The sequence below is a fragment of the Perca fluviatilis genome, chromosome 18 (assembly GCF_010015445.1).
Source record: "Perca fluviatilis chromosome 18, GENO_Pfluv_1.0, whole genome shotgun sequence".
NCBI lineage: Eukaryota > Metazoa > Chordata > Actinopteri > Perciformes > Percidae > Perca > Perca fluviatilis.
The window spans coordinates 35,125,130-35,140,129 of NC_053129.1; the positions used below are offsets into that span (position 1 = coordinate 35,125,130).

The 15,000-nt window shown below is 41.8% G+C and overlaps 1 protein-coding gene across 2 annotated transcripts in view; it reads right to left on the reverse strand.

Moving 5' to 3' along the window:
* Positions 1–15,000, reverse strand: part of mboat2b (membrane bound O-acyltransferase domain containing 2b) — a 35,450-nt gene that overhangs the window by 19,068 nt on the left and 1,382 nt on the right. For both annotated transcript variants that reach the window (XM_039781746.1, XM_039781747.1), the window contains exons 2-3: positions 2,704–2,849; positions 293–370 (exon numbers count right to left, since the gene is read on the reverse strand). In XM_039781746.1, coding sequence (XP_039637680.1) covers positions 293–370; positions 2,704–2,849 — 224 coding nt within the window. The remainder of the gene's footprint in view (positions 1–292; positions 371–2,703; positions 2,850–15,000) is intronic.

A 15,000-nucleotide genomic window follows, 5' to 3' on the forward strand; every position in this document is an offset into this window, starting at 1 on the left:
CTTCCCACTGCCTCAAGATAACAATACTCCCAGAATGCACCAGAACACACCTCCCTGTAAGACCAGCACGCCCAGAATGCACCTGAACACACCTCCCTGTAAGACCAGCACGCCCAGAATGCACCTGAACACACCTCCCTGTAAGACCTGCAGTCCCAGAATGCACCTGAACACACCTCCCTGTAAGACCAGCACGCCCAGAATGCACCTGAACACACCTCCCTGTAAGACCAGCACACCCAGAATGCACCTGGAGCAGCAGCAGCGGTTAGGAGGACTTGGTGAAACTAACTTGTGCATGTGTTCGACTCCGGTCAGGATCATGACACCGTAGGTGAGTCCACTCTGAACCAGGAAGTGAAGGGCGTACCTGGAGACACAAACAGGAAGTACAACTTCAGGTAAACAGCTGACGAAATCAATCAGAGTTGGTGGAAGAGTTCCCAACTGCTGCCAGTCGTTGTGCTAAGCTAGGCTAACACATCCTGGACCTGTCTCTGTTATATAATATCAACACACACACACAGACACACACACACACACACACACACACACACACAGACACACAGACACACACACACACACACACACACAGACACACACACACACACAGACAGACACAGACACACATACAGACACACACACACACACACACACACACACACACAGACACACACACACACACACACACACACACAGACACACATAGACACACACACACACACACACACACACACACAGACACACACAGACACACACAAACACACACACAGACACACACACACACACACACACACACAGACACACACACACACACACACACACACACAGACACACACACACAGACACACACACACACACACACACAGACACACACACACACACACACACATAGACACACACACACAGACACACATAGACACACACACACAGACACACACAGACACACATAGACACACACACACAGACACACACAGACACACACACACAGACACACACAGACACACACACACACAGACACACACACACACACACACACACACACACACACACACACAGACACACAGTCACAGACACACACACACACACACACACACACACACACACACAGACACACAGACAGACACACACACACACATAGACACACAGTCACAGACACACACACACACACACACACACACACACACACACACACACAGACAGACACACCCACAGACACACACACACACACACACACACAGTCACAGACACACACACACACACACACACAGACACAAGACACACAGACAGACACACCCACAGACACACACACACACACACACACATAGACACACACACACAAACACACACACACACACACACACACACACACAGACACACAGACACACACACACACACAGACACACACACACACACACACACACACACACACACACACACACACACACACAGACACACACACCAACACACACACACACACACACACAGACACACAGACAGACACACACACCCACAGACACACACACACACACATAGACACACACACACAAACACAGACCAGGTGTTTTTCTGGAGTACTGTCTCTTTAAGTCTGTCAGGGTTGACCCCTGACCTCTGTGTTGTTATTGTGAGATTTTTGTGTGTTAAAGGGTTATAAACTAAGCTAACTAACTAAACTAACCAAACAAACCAAACTAACTAACCAAACTAACTAAATTAACAAAACTAACCAAACTAACTAAATTAACCAAACTAAATAAACTAACTAAACTAATTAAACTAACCAAACTAATTAAACTAACCAAACTAAACTAACTAAACTAACCAAACTAACTAAACTAAATAACTAACTAAACTAACCAAACTAACTAAACTAACCAACCTAATTAAACTAACCAAACTAACCAAACTGACTAAACTAACCAAACTAATTAAACTAATTAAACTAACCAAACTGACTAAACTAACCAAACTAACCAAACTAACCAAACTAACCAAACTGACTAAACTAACCAACCTAATTAAACTAACCAAACTAACCAAACTGACTAAACTAACCAAACTAATTAAACTAATTAAACTAACCAAACTAATTAAACTAACCAAACTAAACTAACTAAACTAACCAAACTAAATAACTAACTAAACTAACCAAACTGACTAAACTAACCAAACTAATTAAACTAATTAAACTAACCAAACTAATTAAACTAAACAAACTAAACAAACTAAACTAACCAAACTAACTAAACTAAATAACTAACTAAACTAACCAAACTAACTAAACTAACCAACCTAATTAAACTAACCAAACTAAACTAATTAAACTAACCAAACTAACCAAACTAACTAAACTAACCAAACTAACTAAACTAACCAAACTAACCAAACTAACCAAACTAACCAAACTTACTAAACTAACCAAACTAACTAAACTAACCAAACTAACCTAACTAACCAAAATAATTAAACTAATTAAACTAACTAAACTAACCAAACTAACTAACCAACCAAAATAATTAAACTAATTAAACTAACTAAACTAACTAAACTAACTAAATTAAACTAACCAAACTAACCAAACTAATTAAACTAATTAAACTAACTAAACTAACCAAACTAACCAAACTAATTAAACTAACCTAACTAACGTGGTTGGTTATGGATAGGCTAAATGCCACGGTGTGTGTTTGGTCATCTCACCAGCCGAAGCAGAAGAGAGCGAAGTAGAGTCCCAGCAGAGTGGCCACCGCGTGTCTGATGAAGGGACTGGTCTTACTGGGATGGAGGAAGAGACGAAACCAGAAGGCCGACAGCAACGCACACAGCTGGCACACCACAAAGTTCACCTGCAGAGACACACACACACACACACACACACACACACACACACACACACAGACACACACACACAGACACACACACACACACACAGACACACACACACACACACACACACACACACACACACATACACACACAGACACACACACAGACACACACACACACACACACACACACACACACACACACACACACACACACACACACACACACACACACACACACACATACACACACAGACACACACACAGACACACACACACACACACTCACAGACACACACAGACACACACAGACACAAACACAACAACACACACACACTCACAGACACACACACACACAACACACACACAGACACACACACACACACACACACACAAAACAATAATACACACACAGACACACACACATACACACACACACAGACACACACACACACATATACAGACACACACATACACACAATATCACACACACACACACAGACACACACACTAACAAAAACAATAACAATAACACATATACAGACACACATATACACCACATAATACACACACAACACACACACACACACATATCACACCATCATCACATCACACAACATCACACACACACACACATCATCACACACACACATATACAGACACACACACACACAATACATACAGACACACACAATATAATACACATATCACCACACACACTATCACACATATACAGACACACACACAGACAACCACACATTTACAACATCACACATCACATACATACACACACACAAACAATAATATCACATCACAATAATAACAGACACACAACACACACACATACAAACAAGAAACAAACTGCAGTGTAAAGTGTCACAACATTATGGGATGGATCCCACAGAGATAGACCTTTAGTTAAAGAGTAAGATCCTTTTAGTTTAACATGAAACAGCCCCGAAATCACCATCACCAAACTCCACCAGACTCCATGTAAATAATCAGGACTTTAGTGTGTATAGAGCCAGCATATCTCCACCAGACTCCATGTAAATAATCAGGACTTTTAGCGTGTATAGAGCCAGCATATCTCCACCAGACTCCATGTAAATAATCAGGACTTTTAGTGTATAGAGCCAGCATATCTCCACCAGACTCCATGTAAATAATCAGGACTTTTAGTGTGTATAGAGCCAGCATATCTCCACCAGACTCCATGTAAATAATCAGGACTTTTAGCGTGTATATAGCCAGCATATCTCCACCAGACTCCATGTAAATAATCAGGACTTTTAGCGTGTATAGAGCCAGCATATCTCCACCAGACTCCATGTAAATAATCAGGACTTTTAGCTGTGTATAGAGCCAGCATATCTCCACCAGACTCCATGTAAATAATCAGGACTTTTAGCGTGTATAGAGCCAGCATATCTCCACCAGACTCCATGTAAATAATCAGGACTTTAGCGTGTATAGAGCCAGCATATCTCCACCAGACTCCATGTAAATAATCAGGACTTTTAGTGTGTATAGAGCCAGCATATCTCCACCAGACTCCATGTAAATAATCAGGACTTTTAGTGTGTATATAGAGCCAGCATATCTCCCCCAGACTCCCGTAAATAATCAGGACTTTTAGCGTGTATAGAGCCAGCATATCTCCACCAGACTCCATGTAAATAATCAGGACTTTTAGCGTGTATAGAGCCAGCATATCTCCACCAGACTCCATGTAAATAATCAGGACTTTTAGTGTATATAGCGAGCATATCTCCACCAGACTCCATGTAAATAATCAGGACTTTTTGTGTAGTGTATAGAGCCAGCATATCTCCACCAGACCTACGATGTAAATAATCAGGACTTTTAGCGTGTATAGAGCCAGCATATCTCCACCAGACTCCATGTAAATAATCAGGACTTTTCGCTGTATATAGCCAGCATATCTCCACCAGACTCCATGTAAATAATCAGGACTTTTAGCGTGTATAGAGCCAGCATATCTCCACCAGACTCCATGTAAATAATCAGGACTTTTAGCGTGTATAGAGCCAGCATATCTCCACCAGACTCCATGTAAATAATCAGGACTTTTAGCGTGTATAGAGCCAGCATATCTCCACCAGACTCCATGTAAATAATCAGGACTTTTAGCGTGTATAGAGCCAGCATATCTCCACCAGACTCCATGTAAATAATGAGTACTTTTAGCGTATATAGAGCCAGCATATTTCCACCAGACTCCATGTAAATAATCAGGACTTTTAGTGTGTATAGAGCCAGCATATCTCCACCAGACTCCATGTAAATAATCAGGACTTTTAGTGTGTATAGAGCCAGCATATCTCCACCAGACTCCATGTAAATAATCAGTACTTTTAGCGTATATAGAGCCAGCATATCTCCACCAGACTCCATGTAAATAATCAGGAATTTTTAGTGTGTATAGAGCCAGCATATCTCCACCAGACTCCATGTAAATAATCAGGACTTTTAGTGTGTATAGAGCCAGCATATTTCCACCAGACTCCATGTAAATAATCAGGACTTTTAGTGTATATAGAGCCAGCATATCTCCACCAGACTCCATGTAAATAATCAGTACTTTTAGCGTATATAGAGCCAGCATATTTCCACCAGACTCCATGTAAATAATCAGGACTTTTAGTGTGTATAGAGCCAGCATATTTCCACCAGACTCCATGTAAATAATCAGGACTTTTAGTGTGTATAGAGCCAGCGTATCTCCACCAGACTCCATGTAAATAATCAGGACTTTTAGTGTGTATAGAGCCAGCATATTTCCACCAGACTCCATGTAAATAATCAGGACTTTTAGTGTGTATAGAGCCAGCGTATCTCCACCAGACTCCATGTAAATAATCAGGACTTTTAGCGTGTATAGAGCCAGCATATCTCCACCAGACTCCATGTAAATAATGAGTACTTTTAGCGTATATAGAGCCAGCATATTTCCACCAGACTCCATGTAAATAATCAGGACTTTTAGCGTGTATAGAGCCAGCATATCTCCACCAGACTCCATGTAAATAATCAGGACTTTTAGCGTGTATAGAGCCAGCATATCTCCACCAGACTCCATGTAAATAATCAGGACTTTTACCGTGTATAGAGCCAGCATATCTCCACATGTAAATGGGTGAATTAAGGGTTTATTTCAACCAAACCAGAGTGGTGATTGTTGGAACAGTGGAAAGATGAACCAAGACGGCTTTTGGTAGTTTTATTTAGTTTCTGTCCACTTTGAATGAAGTGTGTTTTACGATGATAAAAGCACTGATTATTTACATGGAGTCTGGTGGAGTTTGGTGACGGTGATTTTTCAGCTGTTTCTGTTTTGAACAGTGTCAAATATTGTTGTTCCCATCAGAAACATGGAGACGTTGTCTTGTATGTCATTTAAAAGTTAAAATGTGGGTTGATTAAATGTTATTTTGTCATTGCCAATCATTCCGGCCCTGCGACCTTAAACTTAACACCAAATGCGGACCTTTGAGTAATGACTTTGAGGATCCCTGCTGTGGCAGAACAGCAGCAGCAGATATAGATCCTGTGTGAGGTGATTTGTCTGCCGGACAGCAGCTCGTAGCTCACACTATAAATATCTACGAAGCTCTAAATTTATCAGCAGAGACGTCACAGAAGGATGACGACACTTATTCCACTCAAACACTCTGAAAACACTTAAAAATACAGACAAGCCTCCGCCAGCATGGACACTTACACTGGCCTCTCTGTCTCCATGTCTCTGAGTGTCTGATGTGAACAACAATCTCTGAACCTGGTCCAGTATTAAACCAGAACCAAGCTGTACTGTAACCCTACAGGACTAATGTTCAGCAGCAGTTAGAGTCACTAAAAGTTCTGTTATTGCTGCTGATAGACTCAGATTATTATTCTAAGTGTCTGTCAACATTATGGGATGGATCCCTACAGAGAGAGACCTTTTAGTTAAAGAGTAAGATCCTTTTAGTTTAACATGAAACAGCCCCGAAATCACCATCACCAAACTCCACCAGACTCCATGTAAATAATCAGGACTTTTAGCGTGTATAGAGCCAGCATATCTCCACCAGACTCCATGTAAATAATCAGGACTTTTAGCGTGTATAGAGTCAGCATATCTCCACCAGACTCCATGTAAATAATCAGGACTTTTAGCGTGTATAGAGCCAGCATATCTCCACCAGACTCCATGTAAATAATCAGGACTTTTAGCTTGGCAAAGCCAGCATATCTCCACCAGACTCCATGTAAATAATCAGGACTTTTAGCGCGTGTATAGAGTCAGCATATCTCCACCAGACTCCATGTAAATAATCAGGACTTTTAAGCGGTATAGAGCCAGCATATCTCCACCAGACTCCATGTAAATAATCAGGACTTTAGCGTGTATAGAGTCAGCATATCTCCGACCAGACTCCATGTAAATAATCAGGACTTTTAGCGTGTATAGAGCCAGCATATCTCCACCAGACTCCATGTAAATAATCAGGACTTTTAGCATGTATAGAGCCAGCATATCTCCACCAGACTCCATGTAAATAATCTGGACTTTTAGCGTGTTTATATATAGCAGCCAGCATATCTCCACCAGACTCCATGTAAATAACCAGGACTTTTTAGCGTGTATAGAGCCAGCATATCTCCACCAGACTCCATGTAAATAACCAGGACTTTTAGCGTAGTGTAGAGCCAGCATATCTCCACCAGACTCCATGTAAATAACCAGGACTTTTAGCGTGTATAGAGCCAGCATATCTCCACCAAGACCTATGTAAATAATCAGGACTTTTAGCCGTGTATAGAGCCAGCATATCTCCACCAGACTCCATGTAAATAATCAGGACTTTTAGTGTGTATAGAGCCAGCATATCTCCACCAGACTCCATGTAAATAATCAGGACTTTTAAGCGTGTATAGAGCCAGTATATCTCCACCAGACTCCATGTAAATAATCAGGACTTTGGCGCGATAGCGCCAGTAATAGTTCCACCAGATTCCATGTAAATAATCAGGACTTTTAGCGTGTATAGAGCCAGTATATCTCCACCAGACTCCATGTAAATAATCAGGACTTTTAGTGTGTATAGAGCCAGCATATCTCCACCAGACTCCATGTAAATAATCAGGACTTTTAGCGTGTATAGAGCCAGCATATCTCCACATGTAAATGGGTGAATTAAGGGTTTATTTCAACCAAACCAAAGTGGTGATTGTTGGAACAGTGGAAAGATGAACCAAGACGGCTTTTGGTAGTTTGATTTAGTTTCTGTCCACTTTGAATGAAGTGTGATTTACGACAAAACATTGTAATTTTTTAATAAAGTATACATTACATTGCATTAAAAAATGCCCCAAAAATATAATTTTAAACTCTTGTTAGGATTTGATTCTATAAATAGGCTTGAATAGCCTCAGACGACAGGTTGTGTTTCGGGGATTTCGGCACCGAGGGAGTTCCTGCGGCGTTGGATTTCGGCAGCGTAACATCTGATCCAGCCGTGGAGTCAAACCGGCGCCGCGGCGATGATGTTTTGGTCATTAATTATGAACGCTGCTGCTGTGTAAACGCAGCGATCACAGTCTGCTGCTGTTTCCTCACTGCTGCCTGATCCCCGACATCACAAACCACTGAGCCCAGTGTGGGTCTGTGTGTGTGTCTTTCTCTGTGTCTGTGTGTGTGTGTGTGTGTGTCTTTCTCTGTGTCTGTGTGTGTGTGTGTGTCTTTCTGTGTGTGTGTGTGTGTGTGTGTGTGTCTGTGCCTTGGTGTGTGTGTGCGTCTCTTCTGTGTGTGTATTTTTGTGTGTCACCCTGTGTGTGTCTTCTGTGTGTGTGTGTGTCGCTTCTGAGTGTGTGCGTGCAGTATGTGTGTGAGTCGTGTCTATGTGTTTGCTCACTGTGTGTGGGGCGCTCGTTGTGTGCGGTCTTACTGTGCGTGCTCTTACTGTGCGGTGTTATCGGGTGGGCGTCACCTCGGGCGTATGTGTGTGTGTCTTTCTGGTGTGTAGTCACCTGGAGTGTGAGTGTCTGTGTGTCTATGTGTTTGCGTCTACCGTGTGTGTCTTACTGTGTGGGTGTGCGTCTTCTGTGTCTGTGTGGTTCGAAGTCTTTCTGTGTGTGAGCCACCTCTGAGTGTGTGTCTTGTATCTGTGTGTGTGTGCGGGTCTTCTGTGTGCGGTCACCTTGAAGTGTGGGTCCCACTGGCGGTCTGTGTGTCTGTGTGTCTGCCCCCTTGTGTGTGTGCGTCACCTCTGAGTGTGTGTGTGGTACTGTCTACCGTGTGTGTGGTCTTATTAGTGTGTGTTCCGCAATTTGTGTGTAAGTTTTTTTTGTCTTGTGTGTGCGGTTCACTGTGTGCCCTTTGTGTGTCTCTCTTCAGTGTGTGTGTCACCTCTGAGTGTGTGTGTGCGCGGTGTTGTAAGCTGTGTGTGGTGGTGTGTCACCTTCCGAGTGTATGTGTGTGCGGTGTCACTGTGTCTTGTGTGTGTGTGTAGCTGTGTGTCTTACTGTGTGTGTGTGTGTGTGTGTGTGCGTAGCGTGGTGTATCGCGTGGAGTGTGTTACCGTGTGTGTGTGTGTGCGTTACGCGTTGTTGTGCGTTCACGTGTGTGTGTGTGTGTGTTCACTGTGTGTGTGTGTGTAAGTTTTTTCGTTTTTTTTTTTGTTTGTGCGTTTGTGCGTTTGTGCGTTGTGTGTGTGTTTGTGTTATTGTGTTTTTTTTTTTGTGTGTGCTATGCGTTTGTGCGTTTCGTCGTTTTGTGTTACCGTGTGTATGTAGCGTAACGCTTCTTCTGCGTAACTGTGCGTCTGCGTCTTCTGGTGTGTGTCACCTCTGAGTGTATGTGTGTCTACGTTGTGTGTGTTTTTTGTGGTGTGTTTGTCTTTGTTTGTGTGTTTTGTGTGTCACCTCTGAGTATGTGTGTGCGTCTTTCTGTGTGTGTGTGTGCAGGTTTGTCCTTGTCTTAGTGTGTGTGTGTGTGTGCGTGTCACCTCTGGAGTATGTGTTTTCTTTTCTCTGTGTGTTTGTCTGTTTGTCTTAGTGTGTGTGTGTGTGTCTTACTGTGTGTGTGTGTGTGTGTGCGACGGCGGCGTGTGTGTGTCCTCTGTGTGTCGGTGCAATCTTCCGGTGTTTGTGTGTGGGGACACCTCTGAGTGTGGTATGCGCGTGTGTGTGTCACCTGTGTGTGTGTGTGTGTGTGTGTGTGTGTGCTCACCTCTGGAGTATGTGCGGGTTCTTCTCTGTGTGTGTGTGTTTGTCTGTCTTAGTGTGTGTGTGTGTGTCTTAGTGTGCCGAGTGTGTGTAAAGCGACCCTCTTCTGAAATCGCCTGCCACACCTCACGTGTTTCCTTTGTGTGTGTGTTGTGTCCTTTGTGTAGAAAGGTGTGTCCTTTGGGCAGGTGTTGTGTCCTTTTGTGTGTGTATTGTGTCCTTTGTGTTTATGTTGTAGGTCCTTTGTGTGTGTATTGTGTCCTTTGTGTTTGTGTTGTGTCCTTGTGTGTATGTTGTGTCCTTTTGTTTCTGGGTTGTGTTCCTTTGTGTTTGTGTTTGTGTCCCTTTGTGTGTGTTGTGTCCCTTTGTGTGTGTTTTGTCCTTTGTGTGTGTTGCGTCCGTGTGTGTGTGTTGTGTTCCTTTGTGTTTGTATTGTGTCCTTTGTGTGTGTGTGTTGTGTCCTTTGTGTGTGTATTGTGTCCTTTGTGTGTGTGTTGTGTCGTTTTTGTGTGTGTATTGTGTCCTTTGTGTTTGTGTTGTGTCCTTTGTGTTTGTGTTTTGTCCTTTGTGTTTGTGTTGTGTCCTTTTTGTGTGTGTTGTGGTCCTTTGTGTGTGTGGGGTCCTTTGTGTGTTTTGTGTCCTTTGTGTGTGTTGTGTCCTTTGTGTTTGGGGTTGTGTCCTTTGTGTTTTGTTGTCCTTTGTGTGCATTGTGTCCTTTGTGTTTGTGTTGTGTTCCTTTGTGTTTGTGTTGTGTCCTTTGTGTGTGTGTTGTGGTCCTTTGTGTGTGTGTTGTGTCCTTTTGTGTGTGTGCTTTATCCTTGTGTCTGTTGGTGTCCTTGTGTGTGTGTCTTTTGTGTGTGTGTTCTTTCCTTTGTGTGTGCGTTGTGTCCTTTGTGTGTGTGTTGTGTCCTTGTGTGTGTGTTGTGTCCTTTGTGTTTGTGTATGTCCTTTGTGTGTGTGTTGTGTCCTTTGTGTGTTGTTCTATCCCTTTGTGTGTGTGTTGTGTCCTTTGTGTGTTGTGTCCTTTTGTGTTTGTGTTGTGTCCTTTTGTGTATTGTGTCCTGTGTGTGTGTTGTGTCCTTTGTGTGTTCTTATCCTTTGTGTGTGTGTTCCTATCCTTTGTGTGTTGTGTCCTTTGTGTGTGTGTTGTGTCCTTTGTGTGTGTGTTGTGTCCTTTGTGTTTGTGTTGTGTCCTTTGTGTGTGTGTTGGTGTCCTTTGTTTGTGTGTTGTGTCCTTTGTGTGTGTATTGTGTCCTTTTGTGTGTGTATTGTGTCCTTTGTGTTTTGGTTGTGTCCTTTGTGTGTGTGTTGTGTCCTTTGTGTTTGTGTGCGGTCCTTTGTGTGTGTGTGGTCCTTTGTGTGTGGTTGTGTCCTTTTGTGTGTGTTGCGGTCCTTTGTGTTTGTGTTGTGTCCTTTGTGTGTGTGTTGTGTCCTTTGTGTTTGTGTTGTGTCCTTTGTGTGTGTGTTGTGTCCTTTGTGTGTGTATTGTGTCCTTTGTGTTTGTGTTGTGTCCTTTGTGTTTGTGTTGTGTCCTTTGTGTTTGTGTTGTGTCCTTTGTGTGTGTGTTGTGTCCTTTGTGTGTGTGTTTTGTCCTTTGTGTTTGTGTTGTGTCCTTTGTGTGTGTGTTGTGTCTTTGTGTGTGTGTTCTGTCCTTTGTGTGTGTGTTGTGTCCTTTGTGTGTGTGTTGTGTCCTTTGTCTTTTGTGGTTGGGTCCTTTGTCTTTGTGTTGTGTCCTTTGTGTGTGTGTTGTGTCCCTTTGTGTGTGTTGTGTCCTTTGTGTTTGTGTTGTGTCCTTTGTGTGTGTATTGCGTCCTTTGTGTGTGTTGCGGTCCTTTGTGTGTGTGTTCTATCCTTTTGTGTGTGTGTTCTATCCTTTGTGTGTGTGTTGTGTCCTTTGTGTGTGTGTTGTGTCCTTTGTGTGTGTGTTGTGTCCTTTGTGTTTGTGTTGTGTCCTTTGTGTGTGTGTTGTGTCCTTTGTGTGTGTGTTGTGTCCTTTGTGTGTGTGTTGTGTCCTTTGTGTGTGTGTTCTATCCTTTGTGTGTGTGTTGTGTCCTTTGTGTGTGTGTTGTGTCCTTTGTGTTTGTGTTGTGTCCTTTGTGTGTGTATTGTGTCCTTTGTGTGTGTGTTGTGTCCTTTGTGTGTGTGTTCTATCCTTTGTGTGTGTGTTCTATCCTTTGTGTGTGTGTTGTGTCCTTTGTGTGTGTGTTGTGTCCTTTGTGTGTGTGTTGTGTCCTTTGTGTTTGTGTTGTGTCCTTGGTATGTGTGTTGTGTCCTTTGTGTGTGTGTTGTGTCCTTTGTGTTTGTGTTCTGTCCTTTGTGTGTGTGTTGTGTCCTTTGTGTGTGTGTTGTGTCCTTTGTGTTTGTGTTGTGTCCTTTGTGTGTGTGTTGTGTCCTTTGTGTTTGTGTTCTGTCCTTTGTGTGTGTGTTGTGTCCTTTGTGTTTGTGTTGTGTCCTTTGTGTTTGTGTTGTGTCCTTTGTGTGTGTGTTGTGTCCTTTGCTGCACTACATTTATGTGACACCAACCAAACTCTGTGCAATTTTCAGAGTATTTTAGAAAGCCAGTCAGATATATTCACACCTAGAGTTGGTGATAGATGGGCCAAATCAACCAATCAGATCAACGAAGCGTATGAAGATACAACCACGAGCCAGGCTACCCTGCTGCTGCTGCAGGCCAAGCATAGCTCGTTAGCTCAGCAAGCTAGCAGCATGTCGGTAAAGGAGATTTACCGTTTGTGTAACCAGAATTTAGGAATAAAAGGCCCCATTTCAGGTTCCTGGTCCATATTCCAAAAGAAGGATCCAAGAGGAAAAAGCATTAGCGAGCAGCTAACAGAATTAGGGCTAGCGCTGTCTGAAAATCCTGGTTAGCTGATTGGATAAACCATCTGTCGATCAACACCTATGTTGGCAAAAATAAAGGGAAAAGTCCCCTAAAAATAACGGCTTTAAAATGTGACATTGTATTTATTCATTCATATATTTTCTGTGCATTTTATCGCCCTATACCGGTACGTATGAAATGTGTTATATTTAGTCTAAAAAATATGGAAATGGGTCTTAAAATAAAGCCAATATGAGTGATATGTAATGATGAGCAACTCTTGTAGGCCAGTTTTTTACTGCACTGCATTTATGTGACACCAACCAAACTCTGTGCAATTTTCAGCGTATTTAAGAAAGCCCACGAAATGTCAGATTGTATTTATTCATTCATATATTTTCTGTGTATTTTATCGCCCTATACCGGTACGTAACTCAATTTCAGTCGTATGAAATGTGTTTGTTTCTATTAACATTTAAATATTTCGTATGAAAAATATGGAAATGTGTCTTAAAATGAAGCCAAGGTGAGTGATATGTAATGATGAGGAACTCTTGTACTTTGGTCTGACAGCTTTAGTTACTTTACAGATTCTGATTATAGGAAGAAAACATTATCAGCTATTAAATAATGAGGACTTTAACTAGGTAGCTAAGTGACAGAGCTAATGTTAGCATGCTAATATCTGAAAAACAAACCGTTGTGTTGCTAACTAACAGAGCTAACGTTAGCATGCTAATATCTGAAAAACAAACTGTTGTGTAGCTAACTAACAGAGCTAACGTTAGCATGCTAATATCTGAAAAACAAATTGTTGTGTAGCTAACTAACAGAGCTAACGTTAGCATGCTAATATCTGAAAAACAAACTGTTGTGTAGCTAACTAACAGAGCTAACGTTAGCATGCTAATATCTGAAAAACAAACTGTTGTGTAGCTAACTAACAGAGCTAATGTTAGCATGCTAATATCTGAAAAACAAACTGTTGTGTAGCTAACTAACAGAGCTAACGTTAGCATGCTAATATCTGAAAAACAAACTGTTGTGTAGCTAACTAACAGAGCTAACGTTAGCATGCTAATATCTGAAAAACAAACTGTTGTGTAGCTAACTAACAGAGCTAACGTTAGCATGCTAATATCTGAAAAACAAACTGTTGTGTAGCTAACTAACAGAGCTAACGTTAGCATGCTAATATCTGAAAAACAAACTGTTGTGTAGCTAACTAACAGAGCTAACGTTAGCATGCTAATATCTGAAAAACAAACTGTTGTGTAGCTAACTAACAGAGCGTGTGTGTCTATGTATATGTTTGTGTGTTGTGTCTGAGTGTGTGTGTCTGTGTGTGTGTGTGTCTGTGTTTGGGCGACTGTGTGTGTGTCTGTGTGTGTGTGTGTATATGTCTGTGTGTGTGTATATGTCTGTGTGTGTGTGTGTATATGTGTATGTATATGTTTGTGTGAGTGTATATGTGTGTGTATATGTTTGTGTGAGTGTATATGTGTGTGTATATGTTTGTGTGTGTGTGTGTGTGTCTGTGTCTGTGTGTGTGTATATGTGTATGTATATGTTTGTGTGTGTGTATATGTGAATGTATATGTTTGTGTGTGTGTATATGTGTATGTATATGTTTGTGTGTGTGTGTGTGTGTCTGTGTCTGTGTGTGTGTATATGTTTGTGTGTGTGTATATGTGAATGTATATGTTTGTGTGTGTGTGTGTGTGTCTGTGTCTGTGTGTGTGTATATGTTTGTGTGTGTGTATATGTGAATGTATATGTTTGTGTGTGTGTGTGTGTGTCTGTGTCTGTGTGTGTGTATATGTGTATGTATATGTTTGTGTGTGTGTATATGTGTGTGTATATGTTTGTGTGTGTGTGTGTGTGTCTGTGTCTGTGTGTGTGTATATGTGTATGTATATGTTTGTGTGTGTGTATATGTGAATGTATATGTCTGTGTGTGTGTGTATATGTTTGTGTGAGTGTATATGTGTGTGTATATGTTTGTGTGTGTGTGTGTGTGTCTGTTTTTTTGTTATATATGTGGTTGTGTATGTGTGTGTGTGTGTGTGTGTCTGTGTGTGTGTATATGTGTGTGTCTGTGTGTGTGTCTGTGTG